Source organism: Carya illinoinensis, chromosome 3 (assembly GCF_018687715.1).
Source record: "Carya illinoinensis cultivar Pawnee chromosome 3, C.illinoinensisPawnee_v1, whole genome shotgun sequence".
Taxonomy (NCBI): Eukaryota; Viridiplantae; Streptophyta; class Magnoliopsida; order Fagales; family Juglandaceae; genus Carya; species Carya illinoinensis.
This window is the reverse complement of record NC_056754.1, coordinates 1,786,576-1,802,838: the sequence shown is the minus strand read 5'-3', so window position 1 is coordinate 1,802,838 and position 16,263 is coordinate 1,786,576. Positions and strand designations below refer to the sequence as shown.

At 35.5% G+C, this 16,263-nt stretch overlaps 2 protein-coding genes across 2 annotated transcripts; one reads left to right on the top strand and one right to left on the bottom strand.

Annotated features, from left to right (window-relative positions):
- Positions 1–1,577: 1,577 nt before the first annotated feature.
- Positions 1,578–5,449, bottom strand: LOC122302381. The gene is made up of 4 exons (XM_043113605.1): positions 4,961–5,449; positions 3,707–4,323; positions 2,779–3,294; positions 1,578–1,884 (listed from the first exon to the last, which is right to left on the bottom strand). Exons 1-4 carry the CDS (start codon positions 5,202–5,204, stop codon positions 1,720–1,722), a joined length of 1,542 nt encoding a protein of 513 aa, XP_042969539.1. The 5' UTR covers positions 5,205–5,449; the 3' UTR covers positions 1,578–1,719.
- A 6,784-nt stretch (positions 5,450–12,233) lies between these two features.
- Positions 12,234–14,961, top strand: LOC122305720 (agamous-like MADS-box protein AGL12). Its single transcript, XM_043118285.1, has 7 exons — positions 12,234–12,561; positions 12,986–13,073; positions 13,695–13,756; positions 13,871–13,970; positions 14,149–14,190; positions 14,341–14,382; positions 14,537–14,961. The coding sequence occupies exons 1-7, from the start codon at positions 12,380–12,382 to the stop codon at positions 14,645–14,647; spliced, it is 627 nt and encodes a 208-aa protein (XP_042974219.1). The 5' UTR covers positions 12,234–12,379; the 3' UTR covers positions 14,648–14,961.
- The last annotated feature ends 1,302 nt before the right edge of the window (positions 14,962–16,263 follow it).

The window sequence follows — 16,263 nt, the reverse complement described above, 5'->3', positions numbered from 1 at the left end:
TACTAACAGCCATTCTCATGGCTTCCCAACTATTGGGCAGTGAAGCCAACAGTATCAGTGCACGTATCTCATCATCAAATTCAATTTCAACAGATGACAATTTATTTGTGATAGTATTAAAATCATTCAGATGTTGTACAACAGACATACCATATTCCATTTTTAAATTGAATAACTTTTTCATCAGATGTACCTTGTTATTCGCTGACGGTTTTTCATACATACCTGACAAAGCCGCCATGAGATCCGCAGTCGTCTTCTCCTTGATGACGTTGAGTGCAACGGATCTCGACAAGGTTAATCGAATAACCCTCAGAACCTGTCGATCCAACAGGTTCCAACTAGCATTATCCATCTTTTCCGGTTGCTACCCCAATAATGGAAGATGAAGTTTCTTCCCATAGAGGTAGTCCTCTATCTGCATCCTCCAGTATTCAAAATTCATGTCATCAAACTTCTCGATCCCTGATACCTTCAATTCATCTCTAGCCATCGTTTCTCCTCAGACCCGAACCTTGGCTCTTGATACCAATTGTTGTAAAAAAACGATGACAATGAATTGAAAGATAATAACGAACGAGAAAAAAAAGCAATCACACACGCAATCACACACGACACAAGATGTACGTGGTTCGGCAAATTGCCTACGTCCACGGGAGCTGCAGAGGATTTATTATTGAGAAATATCACACTATAAGATGGATCTCAACACTGTTCATCCACAGTGTTTTCATGTCTACAGTAACCGGCCACATGAAGTAAAACATCATATATATAGTTTAAGAGGCGGAAACCCTAAATCGCATGTTCGCTCGAGCGGCGTGTCGAGCGCGCGTCGAGCGAACTTCCCTTTCACATCCCGCTCGAGCTCAATGTCGAGCTGACATCGAGCGTTCGACTCTGCCTGACTTCGCTGGAGCGGCCAATGCCTCCGCTCGAGCGAAAGCCTCCTGCTCGAGCTCACTGTCGAGCTAACATTGAGCGTTCGACTCTGCCTGATTTCGCTCAAGCGGCCAATGCCTCCGCTCGAGCGGTGTGGACCAAACTCCATAGTACTCAACAACAACAAAGCACCACATCCTCGGTCTGGATGATGTTCCCGTTCAAGCAGTGGACAATGAAGGGGAAGGGAACTGGAATTTCTAGGTGTAATTACCAAAGCACCATGTCCTCCAAACTGGCATGACCTAGTAGCTCTCTGATTAAAAAAACAGGGAGTGGCATCCATTGAAACGATGACTTGTAGAGAAGTAAAGATAAATGTCATCTTCATAAAAAGCTCAAATCCGTTATATTTGGAGATAAAAACACTTTCAAACTACTAGGGATTTTATACTTTGCACCTTAAGCAATAAAAACCGATACACCGTATCTTCGAAGTACAAGAAATTGTCACATTCCATCCTTAAGATTCAGCCATCACACTTGTGTTTCGTCACCTATTTCTCACCCATCCTAACAGTTCGAATTAAATGAGTAAAAAAAGCTAGTGTTTAGTAGTTTGAGGATGCAATGTGTTAGTTTTAATACTTTGAGATGTATTTCAAAAAGAAAAAAGAAATACTTTGAGATGCAAATGCAAAACCCCAAATAGTTGAAGGCAAATGTACTGTTCTTAGCTTCTTATGTCTGTAGAAAGAAAGAGAATAACATTTACATTTAAGGTAAATTTTTTGTTTATTCTTTGCAAGATTGAAAGGTGTACATGCTATGAAACGATCAATAAAAGCTACCAGAAGTGCTGGTAACATCTTCTGGAACCGACACATCAAAATCACTGACGGTCCATTCTGCAGTCACCCCTGGCCCTGAGCGGCTAACATATATTTCTGTGCCCACATTAATTGAAGACCACACACGCCTTGCTGGTTTTGTTCCTGGATCCTGTGCAAAATATAATAACATGGCTCCCATCAGTGCCCCACAATTATATGGCCCGCCTTGAAGCACAGTAATAAAACTCGAGAACATTAGTCGAGTCCAAAGAAAAGTAGATGAAACTGCAAAAGGTTTCTGCATCGAACTTGGGAAACAATTGTTTTGAGTTACAATGGGTGATGTCCAGTGGAAAAAAATAAGAACCAGTAATGTTGTTTTACCCTCTTCGCTAGCTAATACCTTTTAGCATCATTCAACTAGGTTCGTGCTTACTGCATGATCTTGGGAGAGAAATCAACAGAACAGTAGGAAGCATACCAAAAATTTGCTCGATGACTCAATGTTGTTGTATCAGAATCAACATACCATCCGGCAGCAATAAAACACAAGATCCTTTGAAGTAAAAGTTATGGTAAAGATGAACATCCATGAAATATTTCAGAATAGTTTAAATTAGAAAAAAATCCATCATTCCTATGGTCTTCGAAGTTCCAGGCAAGTTGTTGGGGGCCCTATCCAATAGATCACCTCAAAGACCACCTAAACGAAGCAGTCACCCTCTATAAATTTGGTTGATGCAGGATACTTATTGCTAGGTAAGTAACTTTGAACATATGTAAACAATTTGTTTCTGCAGAGACAACAATTAATATTGCCAATAAGCACAAAAGATTAAAAGGAGATTGCATATCACTAATAGTTTATAAGGTTTGGAGTCTTGAAATCCATAGCAAGATTTGAGCATTTTACTAATAAATAGCATTTGTTTCAGTAACCACTCAAGTAAAAATCATAATGATTTGAGTTCTCCTAACTCGTGGTCCGAGTGGATAAGACCCATCCAGCCTTGCTAAAAGGGAGCAAACATTATATAAAAGTTAACAAAAACAACATAATTACCTGGTAGAAGTATAACCGACTAGAGAGAGCCCCCACATCAAGCTCCCAAGTCCTTGAGTCTCCAACCCATCCATCTCCTTTCTTTAAGGGATAACCATGCACAGCCCATTCAGGATGTGGAAGAATTTGCACCAGTTCCTGTGCCTGCGGGTTGCTATATGGGTCACATATATCATATGGTTCCTCCAGATAGTTGGCATTTCCTGGGCTGCAGTAGAGATGATAAGCAGAATACGGAAACCGAGATGTCTCATTTCTATATATCCTCTCACCAGTAGGACTAACATGGTAAGGTGGGCAGGAGACGAGGTTATCTTGGCGGCACCAGCTTGTAGTTGCAGGATTTATTATCATTTCGCTGTATCTAGTCACATCTGTCAGAACATCACCATCACAAGGGTCTCCATTGTTCTTCCAGCAGCTTCCTATATCAAGGAGATAAAATTGACTGTTGGGCCCTCCACCACGTTTAACATCAAGTGTCAGCTTTACCTTAAAGTTTGGAGATTCTAGCCGCTGGTAAAACACACCTCAAACACAGTTAATGAACCATATAAATATAAAGAACTAGCAAAAAAACACTATACAAGACTCCGAAAATTTTTAATTACAAAAAACACTGGGCATCTAGCCAACCCTAATCAGTCTGACTAGGGCTTGCTTGTGCATATAAGAGAGAGCATCTAAGTTTCAGGAGTTACTCTCTGGTTTCTATAGACATTGTTTTTTTTTTTTTTTTTTTTTAATCAGTGGTTTCTATAGACTTTGTATAACATTAATATAATGAATATAATCTAATCAAAAGTTGTCAACTCAAATGCCATTCTAATTTCTCTCAATGGGTGATCAGCAAGCATTCATGTGTGGAGACAGTGTGTTCAGTGACAAATTTTTATTGCTTGCAAGGAAGACGTAAAGCAAAGGAAACCTTTCGTATGATTCCACGACTACCATAGTGATAACCACCATTAAATCCTTCAGTTGCATCTGCACGTAGATACAACATAAGCCAAGGATACTTTGAAGATGTTGTTAATATCTGCGAGAAAATCCAACTTCCGGTGCTCAAATTCTTCTGCCATGTGACGGAGAAGTAGGAGTTCTTCCCTATACCTTCACCCAGATCAGCATCAAGGTCATATGTTCCAAAAAATCCTCCCATTAAAGATGCTGTTTGGTCCCCAGAAGAAACCAATCTTGAGTAATTATGGTATACAAGTGGCTGATTCATACATCCTTCACCAAAACATGGAAAATTTCTGCCAGTTATGATTTTACTGACATTCTTGCCATTCTCAGGACAAAGGGTGGTGTTCTTATCAAAGTTTCCATTCTTGAGCATAATCATCCAGAAGTGCCACGGATCTGACGAATCCTGCACCTCGCAAAGAGAACCGAGATACAGTTCCTTTTCCATAGCATACAAGTTAGGGTCCATGTATGGCTCAAATCCTTTTATGGGAAACTTATCACCAGTCCCCAAGCTGTTGTCTGATTCATTCACTTTGTGATGTACTTCGCATTTTGTGGTGCGGCCCAAGGAATCTGATTATTGAAACAGAAAATTAACAAGGACCATTTAAGAAGGACAGAAATAAAGCAGATGATTACATCCAATTACATATTACATAATCTGATCTAGCTAAATTAGGATAGATTCTTTGCAGAGTTCATCTAATGAAGGTGATTCAGATGTAAAGCTAAGATGGCTTATGTCATTGCAATACTCGGGCTAATTACATAAACTTGGTACCATTGGGTTACGGCCAGCATTTTTTTATGGTGAAATATTGAGATCAATGCGAGAACTTGCTTGTAATTATACAAGCGGCAAGCAAGCCGTCAAAATCTTCTGATTTACAACGTAACATGGAACAATACAAACAACCTTTTTTTTTTTTTTTTTTGTGGGGGGACATTTATTGCACACCCTTGAAATTATTGCAAAAATACAAGTAAAAACTGCAGCAGCCTATTTTACTTGGAGAGCGCCATAAGACAATATAAACTAAGCATAGTTCCACTGATCATGATACTCCACCAGCTATAAGGGTTTCCATACACATGAAAACCCTGTTCGAAGTGAGAATCTAATCTTAAACGTGAAAATTAAGTAGCCATTATTGTATCGAAGTATGCATGTGTCTATCAAAAAAAAAAAAAAGAACGAGTAGTGGCATACCCATGATCAACGGGCAGTACAAGTCGGCACAATCAGCCAACCTGGGGCTTCCCATGTGTGGGGCTTCCATCCCAACCTCATTGCAAAAGTTCCATGCTTCCAGTGCAACTCTCACATTTGGGTTCTTCATTCCTGGGTCTCCAATTGCTGGTATATACTTATCTGAGGCGTTGGCCACATGATAAGCCAAATTCAAAAGATATACTATTCGAGAAAGAAGTGGCCAGTAGGAAGTAGAAGCCATGGTGTTCTGCAAAGACTATGAATTAGAGCATCACAGCATGAGCTTGACGGGGGAGGAAAACGGTGGGGTCCGTATGATACACGCGCCGTGGATGTGTGTGAGGATAAGGGATAGAGGAGGTGGGTTTCGTTTAGTTTCGCGAAATCCACAGTTAATACGGGGAAGAGAGAGTTTGCTTCGAAGCAAAGTCGACGTGTGGGGGAAGAACTGAAAGCAAAGCTGACGTGGGTGTCCCCCAAGAATATGATTGATTACTGTACAATAATGCAAACCCCCGTGCTTCAAATAAAGATCTCCAAATATGGGCCGCAGCTCAATCGGAATCAGTAGCCCAAACAAACACAGACTTAGGGCTGACCCGAAAGGCATTTCTTAGAGGCCCAATAATACGAAATAGATAAGGCATCCTTATAAGGGAAATTTTTTTAATTATTTTTGAATTTTACTTTACATTAGTCGGTGGGTTAATACATTATTTATATTGAGATTTATTATAATTTTTAAAAAATTAATTATTTTTTTAGTATAATTGACATGAAAAACTTTCATCGCAACGATGGATCGAGATGATCATGAGACGAAAAAAAAAAAATCATATAATTGAGGGGGCCATAACTATATTCTTTGGAGTTTTGGGGTGGGAGCTGGTATTAATTAATTTGTGGAGAAAAGTGAAAAATATAAAGAAATATCATATATTTTTGTTTATTAATTCATATATCAGATCGCACTAGTCTTGCTTTGGTGGGAGAGGCGCCGGTCCCTTTGGTAATAACCAGAAAAATGATCGAAGAAATGTCTTTTTGACAATATCCCATGCACGAATATGTTGGAATGTGATGCTGATTGGTTAAACATATCGCATTCTAAAGTATAATCAGAGAATCTCTCAGATTTGATTGGCTATAATTGTTCTTAATTAATGTATTCTGATTTGATGACTATATAATATTATATATTGTTTAGCCAGATGATCTGGGAATCTCATCAATTGTTTGAAAAATGGAGTGCTATGGATTCCACACCACTCGTACATGAATATATATATATTAATGTATATATTCTTACTGATCTGATCATGCATAGATGTCATTTCATCTATATACATCAAACTCTATTCCAAATATTTTAGCACCAAATTGGAAAGCCTATTTTATTTTGAGGCTCTCTCTCTCACACGTTTACATTATAAGAAAAATGACTTTTTATATCATTTAAATTAAATGTGAAAAATATAAAATAGTTGTCAAAGTTTTTCGCAACCATTTTATTTTTTTCACATCTAATTTAAGTGATATAAAAAGTCATTTTTCTTATAGCATCTCTCTCTTAAATATATGTTGTGATCATCTTATAATTAGATGAACGGCGCCTGAAACAAAGGCTCATTGAACCGTTCTTTTTTGCTAATATATATATATATATATATATATAGTTGGGTACAGTAGGATTGACCAGAGAATTTGAAGTAGTGGGATAATTAATTAATTAGTCTAAACCTATATAAGCATGCCATTAGATCAGTTTGAAATTGATCAAACCTGGCCTATCAGCCTATCTGTCTAAGCAATGGAAAGACTAAAGTTATTCAACTAGACAGACCAAAGTTTCAATGCAAGCATGTCTGCTTTTGAGACGTCTAGCTCGCTAGCTGTAAGAGGCATCTTGTTCCGACTTTATGAAATGATACTTTTCACACTCATTAATGTTATTAGGCACAAATACGAACATAATTACCTACAAGCTGTGGTAAGTGATAAGTATTATAAGAAAATTATACAGTTATTGTCATTTATTTTCTGTGAAGATGATTATATCTTGCTAAAACGAATCCATTTTAATAAAATATAGTCGTTATCGTAAAAAAATAAGTAACAATAATTACTTAATTTTCTTTTAGCAAAGATTAGTGCATTTCTCTCGCGCACAGCACAAGCACAAGAAAATAAGTGGTCTCGACGACGACTAGCTAGTACTAGGACCAGTGGTACTACAGCATGCATGCATGAATTATATATATATATAAATATTCAATTATAATTTTTTCATGCTGTACGTACAGTACGTATCTATATAAGAGAATTATAAGAGGGAAATGCACAATTAATGTTATTGAGACGAGAGATAATATTTAAGTTAATTTTCGGGCGTGGTATTTAAGACATTTTGAATTAAGCCGGCATGGTGGTCAGTACTACTCGATCATGATCAGTAGGATAGCGTACCGGCAGCATAAATCGTCGATCTCTTAATGCCCAGCTTTACGCAGTGTGCAGTACTATTCGTCCATCATATCAACATGATTCCGATCTTTGAAGAGAATCAAACCAGGTAATTGCAACTTCTTTTAAGCATATATGACTCGCCACGTTTGTGCCCTCATTCCCCGTTAATCTTTCGATCAAATGGTACTACTATACTGGTCGAATCATGGAGAAAAAGTTATAACGACTAGTTAAAGCGCGCAGGATCCGTTTTAATTTTCTTGGTCAATTAATTTAAAGGTACTTGCTTTATTAATTTATTAATTATTTGTGGGTGCATATATTCTACTTATCATAAACTACAACGTCTAATTAATTGGCACGTTGCGGGCCTCCTGGGGCATGCACGTTCAACAAAGTAGCACTAGTGTTTCTCCTTAATTCCTCAACTCATCTTTCGATCGATCACGCTAGCTAGCTGGACGACATCTGAGCAATTATGTTTTTGTGCTGTACTAAGTGGGTTCGATGCCAGATCATTAGTCAGAGTCATTAGCCATGCATGTATTATATATATATTTATGGTCAAACCTGAAAGGAATCGATTAAAGAGTGGGTACGTGGCCTTGGCCGGGGATATTGGAAATTAGTTAGATTAAAGACATCAATTAATTCTCTGGTCATTAAGATTTATATATATATATATATCAAGTCTAAAGCCATATATAATGCATTGTTAGCCAATTACATGATTGCATGATCAAGAATTAAGTGCATGGAAACCAATAAATTAATGAAACTCAAACCACACTTCACCAGCATCGATCGATCGACTAGAATAACAATATGCATTAAAGCCGTCAAAAGAATTATAGTCAATCATAATGATCAGGTCATCCAACATCGAGAGCTGGACAGACCACTAAAACTAGCATAATCGAGGAAGACTATCTTAAAATTGCCTTATTCGAACAGCTCAGAAGTTTGAAGAGATCCTCATGTGAAATTAAGAATGCCATGGCCGGCCAGTTCCCTGATTTATAAATATTAGCTGCATGGCTCATTAATTAATTAGTACTAGTACTGATCTCATGAATATCAAAGTCGTCCAACCATACATCAAGATTATTCATGGGCCATATTATATTGACTTTCTAATTAAAAACATGAATATTATATATTGACTCGATGATCATGATCTATATATATATATATATATATGTATAATTAAGCATATATATATTAAGTGGAAACAAACTAAAGCTATAGCTAGCTAGGGCCCGGCTAGCTTCATAATTATTATTTAACTAATTAATTGAAACCTAACAATTAATACATTATCCTAGTGGTACTGTCCAATATATACATTATATATATGGCCTGTGATCATCACCATTATATATATATATATATATATAGTGATTTGCATATCATCATGTGATGCTCTCTAGTTTTTGGCATTTTGCAGTAGCTAATTTTAACAAAAAGTACTATATACGCCATGAAACATCAAATTTTAGACGTAAATTCTGCAAATATACATGCATGTAGGCCTGCAACTCTACCAATTCTGCTCTAGATTTGAGTCCGACCCAACGGTCAGGAAAGGAAAAAAAAAAAAAAAAGATTCAAACTGACTCGAGTTAGGTCAACCCATTTTCTTTTTTCCTTTTTTAAAAAAAAAAATTAACAGAGTGGTTAAATTATAATTCTTGGCTTATGCAAGAAATTATATCTCTATGATAGGTTTGGAAAGAAGGAAATGAAACAAAGGGAAAAAAAATAATTGGATCTTGAAATATGTGGGTTTGCTTTTGCGCCTAATTCTGCATCTTCCCTCCTTGCTGACCTTTCTGCATTTTTAGCTCTTTTTCTGATCCCACGATCTCTCTACATCTTCCCTCCTCACTCTTCTTCTATTCTCTTACGCTGTGTGCGACACTCAAGCTCCCCTCTCCTCCATCCTCTGTGCCAACAACGTCAACAACTTCTTCAAAAAGGTCCCTTTCGATTACTACAATTGGCCCCTTAAATAATGAAGAGACGTCCTCCGCGCACCTACCATTCAACATTTCTGCCATTTTGTTGTTTTTTGAAGCATACACAGCTGATAGTAATTAAGATTTGGAAAGGGATGACATTTGATTTGAGATTCGAGGAATTGATGCCTGTTAAAATGTTTTAGGGTGGGTTTGAGTGTTGAGAAGTGTTGAAAAAAGTTATAAATAATAATAAAAAGTAGGTAAAAATTAATAATAAAATAATAAATAGTAATAAAAAGTAGATAAAAAGTAATAAATAATAGTATAAATAAATAAAAAATAATAATAAAATAATAAATAGTAATAAAAAATGTTAAAAAGAATTGAGATTCTCTTGATATTTAAACACACCTTTAGTCAGATCAAAACAGAAAGTTGGTGGGTTTTACTTGTAAGTTAGTTCAACCCGATTGTATCAGTCGGGTCGGTCGAGCAGATAGACAGGCGGGTGAGCAACTTTTCTATAGGCACATAATGTATATGTGTGTGTATATATATATTGATCTGATAAAATTAAAGTATTATATATTATAACAGCTTCCCTTCGTAAGAGTAATTAAGTCCATACGCGTAAACGACAAGAGGCTGTCTTGTCAACTTTCATTTTCCTAGAAAAATTGTATCTGAAATCAAGGGTTTCTATATAGCTATATATATTAATATGACGACGTCTTATCTATCAACATCAACAAGTAAAGTTTTTCAAGATTCAACTAGCCATGCAATATGCATGCATGAGTAGCACTGCTGATGATCATGGAAGCCCCTGTTAATTAAGATATTGCTCTGTTTTCCTCCAAAATATTCTGATCAAGGGGCACGAAAGAAGATTGGGAGCATTCCTTGCAGTTTTTTCCATTAGACCCAACATATACATCATACATGCGTTCATGCAAGTTGTGATTAGCTTTTCGCGTCTTAGAAACACACATGATGATGTTCTCCAGCCTTATGAATGACACAGCCAGTATTAAGTACAGTATCATCCACCACTAACCACTTTCTTGGCATAGCGCGCAACATGAATAAAAAAATGGACCAAGAGAAACGCTCTTATTCCAAGGATCAACTCACAGGAATTCAATTATATTTCAGCGCGCAAAAGATTAAAGGAATCTATGCTTTATACATTTGAGGAGCCGGAGGTGGAGGAACGCGGCATCCACGTGGCAACTGTTTAAGCCTCTCCATGCAGCCTATGATTTTTTACCATGTTAGAGAAAAGATAAGATGTATCCATTTTTTAAGTTTTCAATTGAATGTATTTGATTTGACAATAAGATTCGAATTGCCTCCGAATCTGACATTGGAGAAGGAGTTATCACAAGTGGTGCGCGCATGTGTAATTAATAAAGAGAGAGAAAAAGCCGTAATTAAAATGAGTGCTGGCATTGGGTTGGCTGTCATGATCTTTCCCTTTCTTTGGGGCTTTCGCTGGCCTGAAAGGCCTAAAATGTATATACGAGGTTTGTCAAAAAAAGAGAACAAAACAAATGGCAACGCGTGGCCAAGAAATTAGGAAAAGGTACTGCGGAAAGCCAAGCAAAGCATCGTGGGCAAGCTCATTGGTTCATTGAGATTACTAATCGATCATGGGCTGCACATGAAAACGCAACATGTCTACTGTACATAAATATATATATACACACATACATATATTATGCTGACTAGACGTTTCCTATCTTTTAATTCTGTTTTTTTCAATTAAACTACTGATCATAAAAATTACTTTCTTTTCTTTTTCTAAGTTAATAGAAGTATTTTTTTTTTTAAATATAGCTTATTCAAACATATTATTAAATTCATTAAATAAAAAAAAATGATATTCGCAATCGTGAATATACAAATACCGTATAATCATTATAAAAAATTGAATAAATATAAAACTTACGTGAAAAGAAAATTAATTTTTACTATTCTATTTTTTTCAAAACAATTCAATTATTCATGTACAATATTTATATATTTTATAACTGTATATAATATTACTCTAAATAAAAAAAAAAATCTCGTGTGCTAGATCACCGGGCCTGCCTAATTAAAGTAATGCTTTAATTTAATATTATTAAAAAGGATACTACTCAAGTAGTGCCTTCTAATTACTTTCATTGCAAGCATCAATGTCTCTGCTGATATAGTGGCTTTTTTAAACAAATCAATGGTTAGGGGGCAGATTAATGCCTTGGAGACAAGATTAGCGTAGCCCACCCTCCAAAGAAGTGCCCCGGCCCCCTAGCTATATACAACTGGGAATTAATTAATAAGTGTCTTAATTTTTTTAAAAATAAAATACTTAGGTTTAATTAGCTGGGACCTAATTAATTAAGCATAACAAGTATAATAATATTTGTAACATTTTATTTTCTTTTAATTTAAAAAAAAAATTAAAATCGTATCCAAACTTCTTAATTTAACCCTAACAATTACAGAAGCCGCATTAATCAAAATTCAAACTAATTTGATTTTCTGTCATGTGCATGACAGCTTGCGATCGAGCGTGTATACGTGCGTGTGAGAGGAGCAAGAGATCATCATCGATCAGTACTAAGTCCTCAAGAGTCAAGAGTTAGTGCTGTGATATGTAAAAAAGTACTGAGTGACATGCATGAGAGATCGATTAAACAAATCTTAGTGATATTGAAAAAAGTATATAGCTGCCGACCAATTATTATTCTTTCGGCCATGGAGAGATGGATCGAACCATGGAAAAGAGAATCCATGGTGCATGCATGGTATATTTAAGGCTCGCTTTACCCCCTCATTTTGAGATAGAGCTAGGCATTAATAGTTGGAAAACTTTTGAGAGAATTAGGAGAAGCAACAACCTCGAAGCTAGTTCAAACTAGTGGTAGGTTGTCTGCAGAAAAGAAGACAGGAAAAAGAAAGAAAAAAAAGGAGCTGCTGCTACCATAATCAAAAGAAGAAATCAATGGCTCGTGGAAAGGTTCAGCTGAAGCGGATCGAGAATCCAGTGCACAGGCAGGTTACCTTCTGCAAGCGCCGAGCAGGACTTCTTAAGAAGGCCAAGGAGCTTTCTGTCCTGTGTGATGCTGAAATTGGAGTTATCATTTTCTCCTCCCATGGAAAGCTCTATGAGCTAGCCACCAAAGGGTCTGTGATGATCTTTCTATATATGCCTTGTTTTGTAGATTTCATTCATATCATTAAGGTTTTAATCTTCCTCCCTTTTCTCATTCGTTACTGATGATTATGTATTTTGATATTTTTTTTCTTAGAATTTAATATAAAAATAAGTGATAGAAAGCGCACAAATTGAACTTTACTCTCTTTGTTGTTGTTCGTAATGAATTTTTAAATATCATGAAATGCTCAATAAATAAATATTATTATAAGTCTAATTAATTCATATATTTTTTTATTTACTAGTACTTGAGAGCATCAATTTGAATAAGAATTTGAAGAACTCTTGATCTATAATTCCATCGTACCTACTATATATATAGCTAGCTAGTAATTTTCACAAAAAGAAGAAGCCAGATTTGTGGTTGAAACTTCGATCTTTTTATCATACAAGAACCATGCAAGGGCTAACTGAGAGGTACATGAAGTCTACCAGAGAGGTTCAGCCTGAACCAGCCATTCATGAAGCGCAACCCGGCCTGGTATGATCTCTCTCACACGTCGTACTTAATTTTCTAGTCGAATTTAATTCAAAATTAAGTACTGTTGTATATCCTTATATAATACATATATATGTTGTAGTACAAAACGAATATTATCATATTTACTTATAATATATAGTCTGAACAGCATCTAATTAATGCTAGTTGCTCCTATATATATATAATCGTTTCTCCACGGAATAATATTTAACAATAATTTATGCAACCATCATCATATATATGTAACGTAAATGAGTATTTGCACTCTTATAATTTTCCTTTCTGGACTCCAAACGTACGTACGGCATCATGCATATGACCTGCACAGTTGCATACGATGGCTGTCTCGATATGGCTACAGTACTACTAGATCAGTAGATCGATCGATCGATCGATCGGGGTTGTTGACTAAATTATTGTTGTAAAAAAGCTATGTTAAAAAAATATTTTATATATTATTATATATTACTCATGGTATTTCCGCGTACAATATAATAATATATAACTGTAAAACATATATACATGGTTAAGATACTTTGTTGATCTTTTGTTTATTCCTGTATATATAGCTTGCTACTAATGATCCTCCTGGCCTGAAATTAAATATTAATTGACAATTAGGATGCAAAAGAGGAAATTAACATGCTGAAACAAGAGATCGACATACTTCAAAAAGGTCTCAGGTATATATAGATTAAAATGCAGAAATTACCTTAAACTTTAGTACTACTCCTGCAGTACATGTATGAAATTAAGAAGTTCAATATTAATATGGCATGCTGATCACGCGCGTACAGGTATATGTTTGGAGGTGGAGCTGGGACAATGACGTTGGATGAATTAGATGTGCTTGAAAAGCATCTTGAAGTTTGGATTTGTAACATACGGTCAACAAAGGTACTACTCATGATGTCGATCATGTTCGGTCTCTACCACCTAATAATTTGCTTGGTTGAGTGTTAATTAATATTGTTACACTAGTAGTACTAGTACTACTGCATCCTAAATATTCATTATATTTTTCACAAGCTGTACTAACTAATACGTACGTATGTTCATGATAAACTGCGCGCAGATGAACATTATGTTTCAAGAAATTCAACTTTTGAGGAATAAGGTATTTATATATAATTAATTAGCTCGATACAAATACTTAATTCTTCAACTCGTGATCATCTGTACTACTTTATTTATGGCTTAGTAGATACTTAATTTTTCATTAACAAATTAACTAAAATATTGATATGGAAAACCATTAATATTACAGGAAGGAATGCTGAAAGCTGTGAATCAGTTTCTTCAAGATAAGGTAATTAAGGAGATTGATGTCGAATTACTATTATTTTGATTTGTGAAAGTATTAAGTTGTATTTTATGCTATTAATTAGCTCGATGATGATGATGATCACGGCCTGGCTAATAAATTACTAACATGGAGATTGTTTACCATTTAATTTGTGCAGATAGATCAAGATCATCATCAGAACAGTACTACAGCAATAGCTGACTTTGCACCAATTACCACTAATTTTCCATACCCACTAACCATACAGAATGAGATATTGAAATTCTAGGATTATTGTCATCATGATCATGTCGATCGTGATCTAAGAATAAGTGTTTACTAGTGTTTTTAATTAATTAAGGTCACGTACTGTTCTGTTCTCATATAAGCCAATACTGTAGCTTATCATGTATAGTATAAATTAAGTTATTTCCGATGGACAGACGACGTACGTTGTTGTCTGATCATGGATCGGGATGGGTTGCTATCCTAGCTAGTAGCTCATGTACTAGTACTCTTAGTACCTTAGCAGCTTGGTTTGTAAGTATAATGTTGACGTATTGTGGTCTCGTTTGCTATCAATAATTCAATAATGCTTGTATACATGATGCGTGTCATGTAATTCACTCATCATCCCTCTCATCCACACAATTTATATTTATAAATGCTTTATAATCTAGATTATAATTAATTAGAAATATCACCAAAACATTAGAGGCAAAAATAAAAAATCTCTCTCCTATATGAAACTCTAATTTCACTACCACAAGTAATGACCTCATATATACATGATGATTATATACTAATTAAGGATTATGAAGTCAAGCAAGAAATGATCTTATCCGCTACTCATATAATTAAGTTGTACTCTAATTCACTACCCACTCAAAGATCATCATGTGAGGTGTTGAATTAGAGTAAAGCTATACAACCTCTTACTGTTCATCTAACCTATCCACACCAGCCTACGTGACAAATAGATACAAAAACTTACACAAAATCACCACCGAATGTGATAAGATCACCAACAATTTTCTCCAGCATTCCCTCAAATCAGACACCAAAAAAGGAAAAAAAGAAAAAAAAGAAAAACATAAAATGGGAAAAAGGATTAAAAAGTACCAAAATCAAGAGGGAGAGAGATTGACGGAGAAGGGCTCACCTTGGTACCTTGTGCTTGTAAAAAGTACCAAAAGAAACAATCAGCTTGATTTTCATGTTCTGCAGCTACATTTTCCTCCATATTTTTGTCCCTGTGGTGCGGAAGTCCTGTGAGTAAGCAAATATAAATTGTGTGAACTCCAGTTATTTGTAAAGAAGTACAATATAGGACAATATTTGACCAGAGTTGTTAGATGAGATCAAATCGTATGCTTTTTTTATTTTTCTTTTGTCATTATAATGCTAAAATGATGGGTTCATAATATAAAGTCCTGTCCTTGTGGTGCGTACTCTTAAGAACAAATGCAAAATTTAATTTAAGCAACTAATCTATACTTTTTTAAATAAAACATGGAAAGTTTTGAGCTTTCAAGAAGAGCAAGATGGCTAGGTGAGGGAAAAGAGATGGGTTGAGGGAGAAGAGGAGCTGGCTGGGTGAGGAAGAAGAAGCTCTGGGTGGGTGAGAGAGAAGAAAAGGTTTGAGGGAGAAGATTTGTCTGGCCGGGTGCGTGGTGTGTGATATTAAACCGATGGTTGAGTATAATTTTTCGTTGAATTATATATGCAGCTAATATATATATTTGGTAGTTTTTATGATTTACAATATATATTTATATTATAACTACGTACTCATAAATTTATCCTTGAGTTTAAAGGAGCCCAAATTTGTTTAATTTCCCACTTCCAAGCTTTTGTTGAGTGTTGTAATCCAATTATGATAATAATAAATTTTACGTGCATTCA

Bases quoted from the DNA above. Each gene is read 5' to 3' on its own strand.
- LOC122302381 (XM_043113605.1), bottom strand. From the start codon at position 5,204: ATGGCTTCTACTTCCTACTGGCCACTTCTTTCTCGAATAGTATATCTT. The intron at 4,324-4,960 runs GTATGCCACTAC...TTCAATAATCAG, and splicing joins GTACTGCCCGTTGATCATGG to ATTCCTTGGGCCGCACCACA. The intron at 3,295-3,706 runs GTTTCCTTTGCT...GTGTTTTACCAG, and splicing joins GTCGTGGAATCATACGAAAG to CGGCTAGAATCTCCAAACTT.
- LOC122305720 (XM_043118285.1), top strand. From the start codon at position 12,380: ATGGCTCGTGGAAAGGTTCAGCTGAAGCGGATCGAGAATCCAGTGCAC. The intron at 13,757-13,870 runs GTATATATAGAT...ACGCGCGTACAG, and splicing joins ATACTTCAAAAAGGTCTCAG to GTATATGTTTGGAGGTGGAG. The intron at 14,383-14,536 runs GTAATTAAGGAG...TAATTTGTGCAG, and splicing joins ATCAGTTTCTTCAAGATAAG to ATAGATCAAGATCATCATCA.